The sequence below is a fragment of the Chenopodium quinoa genome, unplaced genomic scaffold, assembly GCF_001683475.1.
Source record: "Chenopodium quinoa cultivar QQ74 unplaced genomic scaffold, ASM168347v1, whole genome shotgun sequence".
NCBI lineage: Eukaryota > Viridiplantae > Streptophyta > Magnoliopsida > Caryophyllales > Amaranthaceae > Chenopodium > Chenopodium quinoa.
The window spans coordinates 2,752,393-2,770,796 of record NW_018743391.1 but is presented as its reverse complement, the minus strand read 5'-3'; the positions used below and the strand labels follow the sequence as shown (position 1 = coordinate 2,770,796).

The 18,404-nt window shown below is 32.8% G+C and overlaps 2 protein-coding genes across 4 annotated transcripts; both read right to left on the bottom strand.

Annotated features, from left to right (window-relative positions):
* Positions 1-1,823: 1,823 nt before the first annotated feature.
* Positions 1,824-3,549, bottom strand: LOC110738544 (protein SHORT-ROOT-like). The gene has a single exon (XM_021918944.1). It carries the CDS (start codon positions 3,145-3,147, stop codon positions 1,828-1,830), a length of 1,320 nt encoding a protein of 439 aa, XP_021774636.1. The 5' UTR covers positions 3,148-3,549; the 3' UTR covers positions 1,824-1,827.
* Positions 3,550-11,311: 7,762 nt separating this feature from the next.
* Positions 11,312-16,946, bottom strand: LOC110738770. Of its 3 annotated transcripts, XM_021919198.1 has the most exons (11): positions 16,440-16,945; positions 16,044-16,237; positions 15,882-15,942; positions 15,732-15,780; positions 15,417-15,471; positions 15,247-15,334; positions 14,078-14,196; positions 13,214-13,339; positions 12,626-12,719; positions 12,134-12,288; positions 11,312-11,522 (listed from the first exon to the last, which is right to left on the bottom strand). In XM_021919198.1, exons 1-11 carry the CDS (start codon positions 16,651-16,653, stop codon positions 11,463-11,465), a joined length of 1,215 nt encoding a protein of 404 aa, XP_021774890.1. In that variant the 5' UTR covers positions 16,654-16,945; the 3' UTR covers positions 11,312-11,462. The 3 variants fall into 3 exon arrangements, 1 of the variants encoding a protein (XP_021774890.1); XR_002514659.1 differs by lacking the exon at positions 11,312-11,522 and having other exon boundaries at positions 12,156-12,288; positions 12,626-12,694; positions 16,440-16,946; XR_002514660.1 differs by lacking the exon at positions 11,312-11,522 and having other exon boundaries at positions 12,211-12,288; positions 12,626-12,712.
* Between the last annotated feature and the right edge of the window lie 1,458 nt (positions 16,947-18,404).

Sequence of the window (18,404 nt, the reverse complement as noted above, 5' to 3'; positions counted from 1 at the left end):
TACCGATAATTAGCACGGATAATGTAGGCTATGCAACAAGTATTTTAGTAGAACAAAATGAAGCATTTTTTTTACAAATAATGTGTTTAGTTTTTCCCCTTTTTGCACCTTTTGCAACTAACTGAATAGACTTATAGATTCATGCAAGAAAATTCCAAATGAATAACCCAAGTATAATCAAATATATAGCCTCTATCTAGTATCTAGATTAGACATTGTACGTCAAACTCGACCATAAGTACTTGAGCACGTAAAATTTTGAGCTTGATGAGTTGGCTTGTTTGCTTCACTATAGCTTTAATTTCATATTTTGATGAATCTAACTAAACCATTCTATTCCCTATTTCTTTCATGATCTTTTCTAAAGCTTTCGTAAATACAAACCCTACCCGGCCCTCCCCCTCAAATAAAGAAAACGCCAAAGGTTGTTAAAGTCTTGTTTTGCGGTAGTAATTAATTTATATAGAAAATAGTATTTGACGTTTTGATTAGGTTAAGAAGCACAACACAAATAAAATAATAGGAGTGTTGTGTTCGGCAAGGTAGTATCAGGCCCGACCCTTAGGGTGTGCAGGGTGAGCAACTGCACAGGGCCCAAAAATTAATAGAGTCTCATATCAATTTAAGATATAACAAATAAGCTAGCATTATTATTTAGAATTTCCATAGGTAGTTCAATGGTCATATGCTGGAGAATATGTACAAGTGGTTCAAGGTTCAATGATTGTTGTGAGCTTCACTCTTTATTTTTATTTTTTTTGGGTGACAGCTTAATCAAGTAATTGGATTTTCACCTCTGTAAAAAAAGTTAGCAATTAGTGTTTGATCAATTTGAAGCTAAGTAAATTATTAAACAAATTTGACAACTTTTACTTTCTATAGAATTGGATTATTAAAAAATAACCGAAAGGTTTGAATTATTATTAGCGAATGACACACAGATTGAATTACGAGTATTAGAATTAGTTTCTCCTTTAGAATTTCAATAAATATTCTTTTTGCTGAGAACGCTCATTACCAATTACTATTGTAACAACTAACTTATAACATCTAATAATTGACAACTATCCGCTACTCTGATAGTTATTGAATACTCAAAATCTAAAAGATAATAACAAAGAAATATCGTTTTAATATATACTGCTATTATATGTTTTACAAATTTATTACATGATTGAAGCATGATCAAATATAAATGTATGTCAAGTGAAATCAAAACATTTAATATCTTGTTACAATGTTAGTTATTCTTTTGCCGACATAAAATCTTTGGCATATAAAGTTAAGTAGTTAATGGATAAATAAATATTCCATCGATCTCATGGTTTGTGTTTCTATGAAAAGGTGCAAATAAATACCTTCAAACAATAAAAGCTAAAACACAAAGCAGCCAAAACATATAGATGGTTTACAAAAACACACAAATGTAAGTGATGGCCAAAAAAAAAAAAAAGATCTCATGTTTTCTATTAGTATGATCTGATTAACAATGTAACTTTAATTTGTTCATCATAAACTCAAGAAGAAAATAATTGAATTTAGCTAGATATATATACATTATTATATGTGATATACATGACATATTTTGGGATCATGTGTGTAATAGTACATGAATGTTCTTATATAATATTCATGTTTGATGATATATAGCTAGACTTGAATATATAATGTAATAGAGAAAAGAAGAAACAAATAAACTAGTTCAATCCAAAGAAATAAAGGCAATAACTAATTATAAATCACCTTCAAACAATGAGACACAGTAATAATTGAATTGAAGTAGCATAAATAGAGAGAAATGGTTGTAGAAGTATGCCAACCAAAGCCCTAGGATGGATTTTGAGGTGATGGAGCAATAGGCTTCCAAGCCGAAGCCCAAACAACCGTTTCATCTCTCCATTTTAAGTGAATTCCTACTTCATGTTCTTGTTGTGGCAAAGCTAGACTCCAACTAGTGTTATATCGTCTTAACAATGCTTGAACATCACTTAGAATTTCGTCGTTGAAGTGAAAGGGGCAAAGTGCCTCTTTGAGCCTCTTAGTCCATTGGCTTGCTTTATCTGGCCTCCAATATTCTTCTTCGATTTCACCATCATCACAAGCTAGGGAGTTAACTATATTTCTTGACCTATTTCTCTCTAGCTTGAGCCTTTCATTGCTAATTGGATGAAAGCTTTCTTCTAGCATCTCAAAGTATAGCCTATGGAATCTTAAGCACTCTTCAAAGCACTTACCAAAGTCACTTCTTGTGGATGTAAGATCAACTTCTTCCTCTACAATAGTCACAACACGAGGCTTGATGGATCGAATCATGTCAATTACATCTGTTCTTTTCTCCACTCGAACTCTTTGCAAAGCTTGAATACAGTTCACAACAACCGCCTCATCATCTTGTAAACTAAAATCTTCTTTTTTGATCTCTTCAAGGTGATCCAATCCACCAATCACATGAAAGTTGAAGGGAACACCCATTAACCTAGCAAACTTCTCCATCTTTTTGGTAATCTCCTTGATTATGATTGTTTCTAAGCTTGTAGATACAACTAGTGTAAGCCTTAGATGTGGAGTTTCATCATTTCTTGTGGCTAAAGCCTCAAGCAACATAGGCCATTGAGTGCAAAGGGTGTTGCTTAAGTCGATTATATGCAAATTACTCTCACCATCTAAGGCTTCCAATATTGCACCATTTGAAGCAACATGACCAAAAGTTGTCCATGGACTCACTTCTTGGAACTTCAACATAAGCTTAACATATGTATCAAAGCAATAGTTTTTTTCTTCAACGATTTTTAGGGTGTTATAGAGTTGAAGTCCCGAGTTGTTGGCTTTGGCAAAAAGGGCTTGTAAGAAGTAATATGCTAATCTTTGATCACAATCTCCATACGCGGAAGCAACCTCATTTAACACCCATAGAAGTTGTTGGCTCTTACTAGGGTTTTTTTGTGACATTGTTTTTGAACACTCATGGAGTAGTGTTAAGACCCATCCTACACATGAACTACTAGTAGATCGCGGTACATAACTACTTGACTCTCCATAGCTTTTCAAGGGCTTTTTAATGGTTTGGTTGTTCATCAACCATTTTCCAGGAAGTTGTAGTGGAAATGATGTACTTCTTTTGGGTAGAAGAGAGTCACTATGAGGCATCTTAGCAATCTTAGCTTATGCCCTTAATATGTGAAGAAAAGTTTCTAAATAAAGAATCATTGGTTTTGAAAAGGCCTAAATTTATAGTATATGATGATATATTTTTTTTCCTATTAATGTATGATTTAACAGCATTATCCTAGTTGCATGGATTTTTTTTTTCTTTTTTTTTTTCTATTCAAGTTAAATTCAGACTGCATGGGTAACAATTTGTACGTTAAAAAGTATATATGCATGTGTTTTCCTATAAAAAGTGCATGGTATATATGCATGAATTTACTACTCCCATTGTCCCCTTAAAAACTTACAAACTTTATTATTATATTCGATCACAAATTTTCATTAATTTATAAGAAATAATATAGTTATATGAAATCTTATTAGATTCGTTTCAGTGTATGTAGTCCGTAATTTTTTAAAGGAATTTGTATGTGTACGAAATTGGGAATATTTACACTTTAAATCGTGTTATTGGAGACTTGTACCATGAAAAGTCAAATGGTGCATTTTTGATGAGGTGGGAGGGACTAGGGAGTATATTATCTTGAAGTATACAGCTAGTTATTGAATTGAATGTTATTAATTTATAATTTTACTCCGTATTATGTATTGTAGTGAATTGTTGTAATATATACTTCATATTTATAACTAAGATTTGTAGAAGAATTTGCTAAAATTATTATATCAATTAAATGATGACTTACTAATTTCATTAGATTAGACTCCGGATAATGGAGTAATTTACAGCAAACAATTGCACCAAACATTACATTACATCGTACTATTTACTCATTACCTTTAAGAAAACAGAACTTAATAATGTCAAGATTGGCAAATTATTCAACCAATTAATGTCATGTTGTGATAATAATGCTTATCTAAGATGGTGTGAACGATTTCTAATTTTAATTAGCCTTTTGGTCCGTGCAATGCACGGGTTGTTTATAGGTATACAATGTAAATACTTATATTTTAATATATGTATATTGAAAAATGAATAATATATAAAGGAGAAGAAGAGGTAGAAATTAAATTTAATTGTAGAAGAAATTAAGTTGGGGGAAAGTGAACCAAACAACATTTATACATGTATTGAATAAATTTTTTTTTTATGAGAAAGGGGATTAAAAAAGAAAAATCAAATGAGGTGACATGTGTCATTGATGAAAAATGAAATTTTCATGTGGCATTATAATTAAAGATGATGGTTTGTGTTTTTAAATACTTAAGTATAGAAGTATAGATATAGATATAGATTATTAATTATAAATATTGCCATTGATTTATCATTAATTAGCGTAACTTAGATACTCAACTTCAAGCTTCTTGTTACCAGTGGCGTATCCAGGAATTCCGAATCGTGGGTTCGAAATCTTAAAAAAAAAACGATGATCATATATTGATTAAAAATTCAATACATAAATATTCAAATTTTTATTACAAATGGATGGATTACACACTAAAAAAAAAAAAAAAAACTACAAAAGCATTCTTCGAATTTTCATACTTTGAAAGCGTGCTAATACATCATCATCACTAACTCTTGCAAATAAGTCTCTCTCAAGATAAGTAACTAAACTATCATTCAATAGTTGATCACCCATACTATTCCGCAACTTATTTTTTACATAAGTCATTGATGAAAACACTCGTTCCACGCTTGCAGTCGCCACCGGAAGGATCAATGCTAGTCTTATCAACAAGTAAACTAATTTGTAAGAAGTATGCTTATTTGTTTCAACAAGCATCATAGAAAGCTCATTTATACCCTTCAAGTCTCCAAACCTTGCATCTGTACGCATGTCATTAATATAGAAACCAAGTTCATGACGAAGAGCAGTCATTGTCATGTCATTAGTTGGAAACTCTTCGGGATATAACTCGGCAAGTCTCATCAACTTTTGCTTATCAAATGCCGCAAATGAATTTAGGAGACTCAATATCCGCATCATCAATAGGAGTTACAACATCTTCTTCTATTGGAGGATTCCTTGAACTAGGTGAAGAACAAGTAGAGGACTTTTGTGACTTCCCGACACGTTTCCAAAAAGACTCTAAACTCATGGTAACAAAAGCTCTACAATCTACAATAATACACAAAATACACAATTAATTATCAATTAAAATCACAAGTCCCCAATAAACAAGGCCTTGCTGCCTTGGCTGCTGTTGATTTCAGCTGATTAATTCTAATTGTGCTCGCTGAGCACTTCCCTTTCAAAAAAAAAAAAACTCACAAGTCCCCAATAAACACAAATTTGACAATATAAACTTTTTCTAATTATCAAATTTCAATTAACAGAACAAATAAAAATTTATAATTTTAAGTTTCTAACTTCTAACTTTCTACAATTCAATTTCTCAACAATTCAAGAATTCAACAATATATCAAAACCATAAACCAATTTAAAAAATAAAACAAGCAATGAAGCAAACCAAGATTAAGATTTAATAGGAGTAGAGGAAATGAGGAATAAGAGATTAAGAGGACTCACAAAGTCACAATTGTAGAAGAGAAGAACTCGAAATCAAAACTCGTCTGTGAGTCGTCCCTCGTCCAGTCGTCCACAGTCCACTCGTCCGTATCTCCGTGAGGTGGTCGCCGCCTCGCCGGTAGCCCGGTCGGCCGTCGGTGTCTCAGTGTGCGGTGTCGGCGTGCCGATCTTTATGTAAGGAGTTTTTTAAAGTTAGGGTTTTGGTGTTTGGAAATTTGGGGAAAAATGTCTGATGTTTGATTTCTGAAATATGACTTATTAAAAAAGTACAAAAAAGGGGGGCAGTAGGAGTCGAACCCAAGACCTAAGGTACTAAAGGAGCGCGCTGCTCTATTCTCCATAGAATTACCAATGCGCCAAACTTACTCGTGTGATAATTATTCTCACCAAAATTTGTTTTAAACCTAATTAAAACTTATAATTTTTTTCCAAAAAATATGTGGGTTCAATGAACCCCTTGAACCCCCCCTAGATCCGCCCCTGCTTGTTACCCTATTATGAATAGTTAAGGTTGTTACAATCTAATTAATCATTTGGTATAAATACCTTTAATTTGAGAGATTTTATAATTTTATTACTCCGTATATGGAATCTTTTTAATCATTCATATTTATTGTTACAATTATTAATGAAAGTTTTTTGACTTGAGTTAACATTGAGAAGAACACTAGTTGTTTGGATATACTTTTTTAAAGATTCTTTTTAATCATGTTTGTTTAAAAAGTTATAATAATTAAATTCTTTGTTATCATGAATTCTACTCATCATTTATAATTGGGTAAGGGTTTTTCACATTTACTTAATTTCAGTTCAGTTCAACTCCAATCAGTTCAGTTCAACTCCAATCAGTTCAGTTCAGTTCAGCTTCAATCAGTTCAGTTCAATTCAATTCAGTTCAGCTCTTAATTTTCCTCTCTTATAAAATATTCATTTCAGCTTAGTTCAGTTCAGCTCCAATCAGTTCAGTTCAGCTCCAATCATTTCAGTTCAGTAAATGTGAACATGCCCTAAGTCTTGTATGGTGTAGCCACATTGGTTTATAAGATTAATCTTCATTTATATGTATGAGTAACCTCATCATTTCATAAGAGTAACTCCATGTTGTCCATAAAAGTAACCCAAATTCAATTCGTTATACGAGTAAAATCAAGTAATTTAGAATTAAGTATCCTCATTTGTTCATTCGAGTAACCTCTATTTTTTGTTGTAAAAAATGAAAGAATAATTCCACATATATAAGAAAGTAATCCCTTTTTCTAATTTAAGTAACTTAAATAACTTAAGGTAACCTCATTTGCTTACCACCGTTATCCCCTATTACTTAATCAATTGCCTTATATGTGATTATGAGAAGTGGACATACCATGTGGCTAGCCACATATAAAACTTTCTGTTTATTATTTATGGTTCTTAAAACTCCAATGCACAAACTTGACTAATAATATCTTCAATGGACTGTACTCATAAATTCTATTAAAAAAAATAAAATTTTTAAAATCCTATAAAATCGTACTTATAATATATATTTCTTCTTACAGAAAAATTAAGAGACATAGTACAAGATTTTTAGTTTTGATCTAGTAAACGAGTACAATACCTAATAAATTAGAGTAATATTTACTCCGTAATGAACTTTGGATATATTTTTGTGCCAATTGCATATAACCATTGAACTGTGGATGGGTGAGGAGTTGAAGAAGCACCACATTAAGGTCATAACAAAATGGAGTTTTGATCTAGTAAACGATTACAATAATATGGTCATATGGAGTAATACACCTAATTTTTGTAACCCCATGTATTACAAAATTAAGTTTTCGAATTGATTAATAATAAAGTGTAACGAGCATTGAGTAAGGGGTTGTTCTAGCTTAAATAGTTGCTGGTTGTTGTAGATTCAAGTCATAAAACACAACAACACTTGTTAATATAGGTTCCCTGATTTTAAAAATTTAAGCAAATTACACCAATTAAAGTACAACTTGTACTAATTACAGATATCTATTGGGCTTGAAACAGGATAAACACTGTTATTCATCATGTAGGCAAATCAAGAAAACCGACCAAATTAGACCCCAACTTAGCTAGCTAAATGAAAAGGGATAATACAAGGTGTACATATAAAAACTATTTGAGTAAATCATATCAATAGAATTATTATTTAACATTTTAATTAAATAATTGATTAATTGCCAACATGTCAAAAGAAAGAAGCAATTATATTATGCTTCATTTGAGCATAACTCCTATTAATATGATTACAAAATATATAAAAACATTATACTTTCTAGATAATCACATGCCATGTCTCAAATATATAAGTTAAGCAGAAAAACACAAAATATTTGTGTGTGGCATGATATAACATGTCTCCACTACCAATAACACATATTTTCACTCTAGTCATTTATCAAGTGGGATGTGTACTTTTGGTAATTCTTATGATCCTTTTAATGTCATAATAAGAAAATGACAATCTAGTATCATTTCCTACTCATTTCTTAATCATCTCATTGTACTCTTTACAATTCAAATAGAAAAACAAAGTGAAGATCTTTCTTAACCTTTTCTTGGTTTGTAATATTTGTACATGTTCAAATCTCTACCACGAGTTCTAGTTTCGAATGTGTATTTTGAATCATCGGATTTTAACAATGAAATAGAGGAGATAATATTTTTGATGTAACTTCTTTAGTTAAAGAAAACTCTTGGTTTTTCAGTTGTTGGATTATCCGACCATCACATAAGCCACCAACTACCTCCTTTCACCCCCTCCTTTCAAAGTGGAATTTAAGCTTTAGGGTCTGTTCTCATACGTTGAAATTCAGTTCAGTTCAACTCCTAATTTCCTTCTCTTATAAAATATCCAGTTCAGTTCAGTTCAGTTCAATTCAGCTGAGTTTAGTCAATGAGAACAGGCCCTAAGTATAAGGAGGAGTCATACTGCAACCACACTTCACGTCCAACAAGTTCTTGCGTGAAGGGGCGTGATAGTGTATATAAACAGTCAAAACAGATCATGGGCTTCATGCCTTCAACCATCAATTTAACCTTTTTGGTTTGAGTTGGTCCTTTAACATATAACTCAATTATCAAAGTATTACTCGTATTAATTAGTATGTGATAAATTGGTAATATTGGATGGTAAATACTAAATAAATGAGACATGAATTGAATTTCAATTGCAAACTCTCCATCATTTTCAATCTCAAACATAGACAAGAAGTACTAACAAAGATGATGATCGATAATGAAATTGCTATCATTGTAATAAATAGGACCCTTTATAAGTCTTGCCCAACCCCTTTTTCCTTTCTCTTCTACGCTAACTTGTCTTCATTTTTATGTTGCATGGGAAAACTACTCGAAGTAACCCTAAATTAAAGGTGTTCCTCTATAATATTTGTACCATATATCTAATGATACCAACTACCAAGTACTTCGTACGAGTATTATTGGAAAATTCCAAAATAACCAAAGATTGTATGAAAAATGTAACGTAAAGTAACTTTATTTGTAATGTCATTATTATCATATAGTTCTTTTAATCGACGTGCCTATGGGTAGACATGGATGTGATTAGTTTGACAACAACTATACCTTTAACGTTGGGTGCATTCGGCAAAATAGCCATAGAAATTGCCGTTAGTTGTACTACTTTCTCATGTTACATATCAGTTGCAACTTTAAAAAAAATTATGTCTCACATGTAATACCTCAAAGTTGAACCTAATATATAATGAAAGAAGTAGTAGTTAACTGTGCAAGTATTACTGTTAACACTGAAGATAGATGATCAAAATATCATTATTTATGATAATTAAAATATGAGTGTTTTGTAAATAGCTGTAAACTAGTTGTTAACATATAAAAATTAGGATTTTTTTTACTTTTACCACAAAAAAAAAAAAAATCACAAAATTGTTTTTTACTACCAAAAATTTCAAAAGTTTTATTTTACCACCAAAAAAATTAAAAATTGTTTTTTTACCACCTGCCGTCAAAAACCTAACGAAATATTTTAAATTTTTTGATTTTCGTGTCAAACGCTCATTTTTATTATTCTAAGTAGTGATTTGACTTAGGGTTTGTTCATATTTATTGAATTGAGCTGAACTGATTGGAGCTGAACTAAACTGAACAGAACTGATTGGAGTTGAACTGAACTGAGCTGAAATTAATATTTTATGAGTGAGGTAAATTTGGAGCTGAACTAAACTGAACAAAACTGATTGGAGCTAAACTGAACTGATTGGAGCTAAACTGAACTGAAATGAAATTAAGTAAATGTGAACATGCCCTTAGTCAAACCAATAAAAGTTACCTAAAAATTACTCAAACGATGTTGCTAAATATGCCCATTATTTACCAATGTTAAGGTTATGTTGGGCCAGATTTTGACACTCCACATAAAGGTGTTAAAATCGACTCGAATTGAAACCGACGCGAACAATACCGAATTCAGATTCCAATTTATATGGACGTAATAATTTAGCATAACTCAATTTTTTTAAAAATATAACTAACTTGACCTTACCTTACCTTATCTAAGCCGACTCAAATACCCAAATTGACACTTGTCTTGACCGTCTATAAAGCAATTGATATAAAAGTCAATTTAATCTTTTAGAAGAACACTTTAAGTTGAAGATCACCTTATATGGGTATAAATTTTATTTCAACTTCCCTTGTTTCATAATAATTGACACGGTTAAACTTAACACACTTACCAACGCTCTATTTTGACCTTAAATATAAATATTTAACCATTAATAACAAAATATATATATATATATATATATATATATATATATATATATATATATATATATATATATATATATATATATATAAAAGTTGATGTTATGAAAATTTATATCAACATCTATTTAAAAAATTTTAAATGATAAATATTTTGTAGTATACGTTAGTAAAAAATCATAGTCAAATTAAAGTTATTATGTCAATAGTGAAAAAAGTCAAAATTGTAGATTATTATTGATCTGAGAGAGTAATAATTATCCCTTTTAGGTTTTAATACTATTGCAAGGAATTACAAGTTGGACTTACTAGGAATTACAGTACAAGTTTAGACCTATGATTATGATTTTGATAGAGATGTGATAGAAACAACATGATAGTGTTTATGTTTGCAAGGCCTGTTCATTTATGTAAACTCAATTAGCAAGTTTGAAGTGAAGTGGGGTGTATTGTCCATATAGAAGCAACAGTTAGATAATAGTGAGGAGGACAACTTTCTACTCTAGCCCTCTAGGGATGTAAGTGGATCAAGTTTAAGTAGAGATCCGCCGGGGCGAATAAGTATTGTACCCGCCCCATCACCCTTGGAGGGATCCAAGTCTCAAGCTTACTATAGCTAAATATGCTAGTGTGTGCAAATACTACTATACCTAATACAGATTATCGACTTTACCAAACAAGACCATAAACACATACGGAGTAAAGTCACAAGTATGAACTTGAAATACTTGAAAACCTTATCATGACTAGTTCACTACAGAATGCAGCCCTGCAGATGTTTTATAATTCCGTTAATATCAATCTCATGATGCACCTATGAACGTCGCAGCTCAAAACATTGTATGGAATTAGCACAATTACAATGCTAAGAAACAAATCAAGCAAGAGAAAATTCATGACATAGCAAGTCAGACAGCAGGTTTTCGAGAGTAATTTTATTGTACGAAGAGATATCAGTCTCAGCACATCACAGTATCAAACAGATGCAGTATAAGTTTACAATCTGTAATTTGAAGTATTAATTGGGAGCGGATATATAGCGCATTTCTCACAAACGAATTAGTGCCTCCATTTCTTCAAATGTCCATTAACCATGTATGGTTCCAAAAAGCCTATGAACTGATTACAAACAAGGAATTCAGAGTCAAAACAAAGTATCATCACAAAGATGAGACAAGTATAAAATTCCTGTACAATTGACACAGAAATTTCAGTGCAATCATTAACCATTCAAAGCTGATTAGAGATCGATTAACAAAAAACCGTGGGCTGTGATGAAATGTCAAAATTATATTAGGATTTTTGCAGCAAAAATCAGATTGCCATTCTTTCAATGAAGGTTTACAGAGAAAGGGATAAAGGTTTACAAATTTTATGGCTTTGCATTGCAAATCTAGAGCGTAATCAGTGTACTCCACAGGTAGATTGTGGAATGTGGCATTTGCCACCTTTGGGTTGTGGTGTGGACTTTTCTCATGTAACCAGGTAGGGAAATATAAAGTCAATAGAGGCAGAACACTAAATTTTGTCCGGGAAGTATAATGTTGGTGTAACCTTTAGTAGTCTAATATATATATTCTTCGAGAATTTCCAAAAAGTTTAAGACGTATGAGGATTATGTGATGACAAGTTGATTGACATAATTTTGAAATGGATAACCATAATTTGGCTCATTTCACAATCCAGCTGCAATTGTATATAAGCAAATGCATGAAACTATAAAGCATTACCTTGGTACCATCTGCAGACCACCGGGCACCATAACCTTGAGAATTTCGTATTTCAAAAACAGCACCATGTGGTTGGACAATATGCACATTCAACCATTGACAATGACCTATGATACGTGTTATGACCTCATTGGCAAGCTGGTTCTTATTGAAATCTGAAAGTAAAAGAAGAATTCAAAATTATGGACTGCTTGTTTGAGGCAGATTCAGAAAGTGAGCAATCTTCAGGTTAACAAAACTCTAGAATGCAACCTTCAGCCTGGCACATAATTGAACTAAATATAACCAAATTGTCCATTTAAAGCAACATGGAAGCAAATTGTGGACCGAGTTTTAGTCTCGTACTGATAAAAAAATAAGTCAGAGAATCAAGTATACAGGCTAGATATAAGGACGAACCAGAACATCCAACATTCCAACCATTATCCTGAACCAAACTTCTATATAAGATAATTGAAAGGTAGACAAAAGTCACATGCAAATTATACTCACCATTTCCTTCTACTTTACCCCAATAATTGCTGCTGCATCTATTGACATGCTTAGTCAATGCTCTGGCACCTTCAGTCAAGGCACAACCTTTAATCTCGAGTTAACCAAGAAATCGATTAATATGCAGCAATGATCAAAATATAAAGGCATATTTAAGATTTACAAATATATATACTTGATGGATAAATTAAACCCCAGAAACACATACTGATATTATAGTGTGATCAAAATTCAGGAGGTCCTTTTTGTTAACATACAGTCAAAGTTTCTGGCTTAACAGAAAGTAACTGTTGGATGGTCAAACTATTTTTATCATAAAATATCTTTCAGATACTTTGATGTATCAGATATAAAGCCTTTCTCTAAAAAGGGAGAAATAATGCTATTGAAAAAGTAAAAAACCTTTTGATCTATGTACAAAACCTATATACAGCATCACTATGATGACATCACTATCATCTATATAATCCATCTCCAAAACAAGTCTCTGGCCATGTGAAGGCGAAAATCACTACAAGTTGAAACCTAATAAGACAGTACATGTAAATGGGTGAACATAAGAGAAAAACCATAATTAACTATCCATACATTTGATTTATGCGGCAATGCAAAAGATGAGAGGAGAGTTGATCTTGGAGGTGGAAGTGCATCTGAAATTGTCCCAACAGTTTGCTTAAGTCCTAAAAGGCTCTGTATGCCCTTATGACCAAGGCCCTGATCAGGGGATAAAAAACAGTTAAGGGGAGTGGAACAAATCTTTGTAAGAAAAAAAGTTTCAACATAGTAATACGTCACTAAATCACTATGCTACAAGACCTACAACATAGTACTATTTAGTATTTACATGATTTTTTTTTTTTTTTTTTTTTTAAAAAAAAGGTACTAACATGAGAAGGCAGAAATAAACGAACAGGTTATTTCATATCAACAACCAATATTTATGTGCTAAGGTTTACCAAATTGTTTTTATTCAACAAAATATATCAATTTATTAGCTCAGTGTATAGTTTAAAATTTAAGGAAATTCTTAAAAGTGAAAACGAAGAATCCAGTTCTCAATTCATCTAATAAAACACTCTAAAAATAAGGCAATATCCGTGTCAATTATGCTTGAAAAACAATAATCTAAATGATACTGATGATATACTATTAGACTCCAACTGTATGCAACTATTCTTAGTCACAAACTACACGCAAAAACCTGAGGCATAGCTTGATCCGATTTGTAATTTTACTCTATAATACTAAAGCTATCGGGAAATTAACTTTGCTATCTAAGATACTACAAAAAACAACCTTCTGAAATTAATAATGCATTATTCTATCCATCTATTGCACATTACTTCCTTTTTAGAAGACTTTTAATTAAATCAAACTTTTAGGGAGCCAGGGAGGGTAGTATTTTTCAGGAGTAACAAAAAATTGAGGCTGATAGGAAGGAAAAAAACTTGCCATAATAACATCAGATAAGACAGCATAAGGCTGAGAAGCTGGTCTGTCAACACTTATTGCAAGGACGCCATTTGACTGCTCCTTTTCCTCGGTGTAGAAATTTCTGTAAATTTTTACACCTACAAACAGAATGGCTAACAATCAGTAAATACTCATAGCATGTATATTAAATGATATTAGATTTGTCACAACCTCAGCAGTGAAACTAGTCGCTCCCAAGGTGGGGAAGTTCCTTACTCCACTTTTATCATAGTGCATAATGTCACAAAACAATCTTAAGCCCGCCAAAAGCTAATGGAACACTACGTAAAGACCTAAGATTCTATATTACGACTCTGGTACTCCTTCCAAACTAATTATACTTCCTACCAAGGTATAATATCCCATACTAGAAATGTTCTCTACAACATAACATTTATATCCTCTAAGAATATAAGATTGTAAGAATTTCTGTTGCAAGAATGGAAATGCCCCAATTCCATAAATGCCAAATGCCAAATGCAAATTGAATTTTTGGAGATATCATAGGAAGATACACTGTTATGATCGATCAAAAAATCAATTCCCCTTTTATGTTGAATGTAAAAGAAATACATGGAAAAAAAAGCTTTCTGTTCACAGCCTCACATACATAGAGATGCTAAATATATGCCACATTGCCACCAATATTGAGTTGTTACAGAGTAACCCCAAGGTTTATCAACCGCATCCACCAAAATAATACATTAATTATGTTGCGCCAAGTTAATTTTTTTTTTTCCCCATTGTCTACATAAAAACCTAGTTATTCTTTGTAATCAGTAGGCAGCAGTACTGCAGTAGCCAGGCCAGGCCACCAGTCCAGTCCAGTCCAGTCCAGTCCAGTTCTCACATGATCACAAATAAATCCTTATCCACTCTAGGCTGCAGGCAAACAGATTGGGATCAACTAAAAAAAAATATCTTTTTGCCGCTAAATAGTAAATACACCGTATAAACATCAGGAACTTCACAGTAGTTTTCACTTGGATATGGAAAGCTCAATAAAAATTCTAATACTTTCTGATACAAAGTAGTTTCTTTCCCTAGACTGGTTTATATCCCATGTCCTGCTATATCTAGCTGTCTATACACGTAGAATAAACTTGTAGCAGTTGTGAATAAGTAACATACAAGTTCCAAAGTATTACCTTCTTCAAACGTCAGTACCCCTGGAAGTACAACCTTCAAAGTTTCTGCTTCCAACATCTCCAAGAACGAAGAATAATGGCGGACATCCTGGAAGTACTCACATGTCAGGGCTCAATACACAATTTGATCACACAAATAAAATATAACGACGTCAATAGTACATCAATACCTGAACCTCAAGCATCAAGCACTTGTTGAAGAAAACCAAATCTCCTGATTGAATTCTATACAGGCAAGAAGGCAAATACACCAAAATACAAAACATCAGTATGATTGAAATCCTAACATGAAGTGGAATCAGATATCATTATGAGTGATTAGTTTTCGTAACTAGATAAAGCTTCCCAAGTCTCTTTATCAGCATTGTTTAACACTTCGTATAACAGAAACTATATCATTTCCAGCACCCTAGAGGATTAGAATACGAAATACTTTCGAAACATTCAATCACACAATAAAAACCAACAAGGGCAATGAAGTATACCGATTATAGTTTCCAACTGCACACCTTCCTTCAACTGTTTTCATGCCATCTGCAACATCATCAAAAGTTCAAAACCATCATAACTACATAACCACTTCATATATAACAAGGCAGCAATAGAGAATGTACATTTTTCTGATCCAATTATACCTTTCAATTGCGAAAAATAAGGCTCCTGAACATGAAGTTCAAATTTGATGCTGTTCAACATCTGCAGAAATTATATTTTCATCAAAAAAAAAAAAAAAAAAAAAAAAAAAATACCTTAACAATTACTAATCCTAAATACATCACTTCAATTAAGAAACTTACATGTAATAATTCAGACCCTTTTTGAGAAATCAACTCATTCCATTGAATTTTCATATCTTGCAATGATTCATCCTCAAATAATAATTCTGGCACATTTTCACTACTTGAAAAGAATGACCCAGAAATGATACATTGTTGCAAAGCAGAAGCAAATTTCTTGTATAAAGGGTGTGATGGAACCCCCTCTGAAAAATCTGCATTAACCCAATTAATTTTTAGCAATGAAACAACAATCTTATATAATTCTATAGTAATTGAGTTGAATTAAGGATAAATAGTGTAAAAAGTCAAAATGATGCGAGTATTCTGGGCCCAAAACCCGACAAGAAAAGGTAGTTGTTTGCAAAAGTCGATAACAATTATTAACCCGTAAATGAAAATTTGGAAACAGCTTACCATTAGAAGAGGGGAAAGGATGATTAACATGTTCAGCATTGTGATCATCATGATTAAGAAGTCCTGAACAAAAGTCAGGAGATAAGCCAAGGTTAAAACCAAGGGTGCCATTAATGGAAGATTGAAGGATGAATTTGAGAAGATCTTCGAGGCAATCGTTGAGTTGAACAGGGGAGACCCCTGGAGAAGTTGGATTCACTCCACTTTCTTCCATATCTCTCTCCTTTGACCTCTATACTTCTTTCTGACTTTCTCTAAGAACTCGATTCACTTATTTGGGGTTTTAAGGGTATAATGGAAAACTTGAAGATTAAAGGGGTGTTATTGTCGCTTTAAAAATAATACGGTAAAATTAATTGAAGTTCAGTAAAAATCGGTAAGTTTATGATGAAATTTGAAGAAATATGCAGAAAACTTGTTGAACAAGAAGTTTAGAGAGAGAAATATGAGAGAAAATGTATTAAGGGAAAAATCAGAAAGAAGAATATTATCAGCATTACAAAAGCATGATCTCAGAGAACAAACATATATAGTACTAGTCTATTACAAAAAGAAATGAGGTCAGCACTCACAACAAACTCGTGCCTGAGTTTGTTACAGCAGAAACTTCCAGAAAGAGTTAGTTATAAACTAACTTGATGAGATGGCACACACAGCTCAGGGTGGAAATAATTGATCATACTCCTCATCTTCAATACCCCCCCGCAAGCTTGAGGTGGTTGAATAAACCAGACCAAGCTTGGAAGTCAAATATGAATGCTGATGAACAGGAAATGCCTTGGTAAAAATGTCTGCAAGCTGCTCTGCAGAAGGGAGATAAGTGAGCTCAATAAGACCTTCCAAGACTTCCTCTCGAGTGGATTGACAATCGATTTCTATATGTTTAGTACGTTCATGCATCACAGGATTCTTCCCAATACAAATTGCAGACTGAATATCACAACCCAATTTTACAGGCTGCAAATGAAGTACTCCTAGCTCAGTAAGCAATCTGACCAACCAAGCAATTTCACCAGAAGCAGCCGCCATGGCTCTGTATTCAGATTCTGAGCTAGACTTAGAAGTGGTGCTCTGCTTCTTAGATTTCTAGGAAATGGGAGAATTTCCAAGCATCATGATGTAACCAGTCACAGATCTCCTAGTATCAGGGCAAGCACCCCAATCAGAATCTGAATATGCTTGTAAAGTGAGCTGTTCTGTAGCCCTGAGCAAAATTCCTTGACCCAAAGTGTAGGCAACATATCTAAGAACATGTTGTAAATCTTCCATATGCTGTACTCTAGGCTGCTGCATAAATTGACTTAGAGACTGTACAACAAAAGCAAGATCAGGTCTTGTGTGAGTCAGGAAATTGAGCTTGCCCACCAACTGTCTATATAGAAAAGGATCAGAACAAAAATCCCCATCTCCTGCTGCCAACTTCAATTTCTGAGGCAGAGGAGTTTTTGCTACTTTGGAAACATCAAAGCCTGACTCCTGTAACAACTCTGTAGAGAACTTCCTTTGAGTCATAATTATCCCTTGAGGTATATGAAGAACTTCAATCCCCAAGAAATAGTGAAGTGTACCCAAATCCTTAATGCTGAAGACAGAATTTAGATGATGCTTTAACTCCAAAATAACAGCATCATTACTACCAGTAATAATAATATCATCAACATAGACAATAATGATGATAAGATCAGCATCAGTATGTTGGAGAAACATAGAATAATCATTCAAGGACTGCTTGAACCCTTTAGACTGTAACTCAAGAGTGAGCCTTGCATACCATTGCCTTGAAGCTTGTTTAAGGCCATAGATAGATTTCTCTAACTTGCAAACAAGATTATGAGGATTAAGCATGCCCTCAGGCACCTTCATGTAAATTTCTTCATGCAAATTACCATGAAGAAAAGCATTGTTGATGTCTAATTGGTACAAAGACCAGCCTTTATGTGCAGCAAGAGACAAAAGACATCTGAC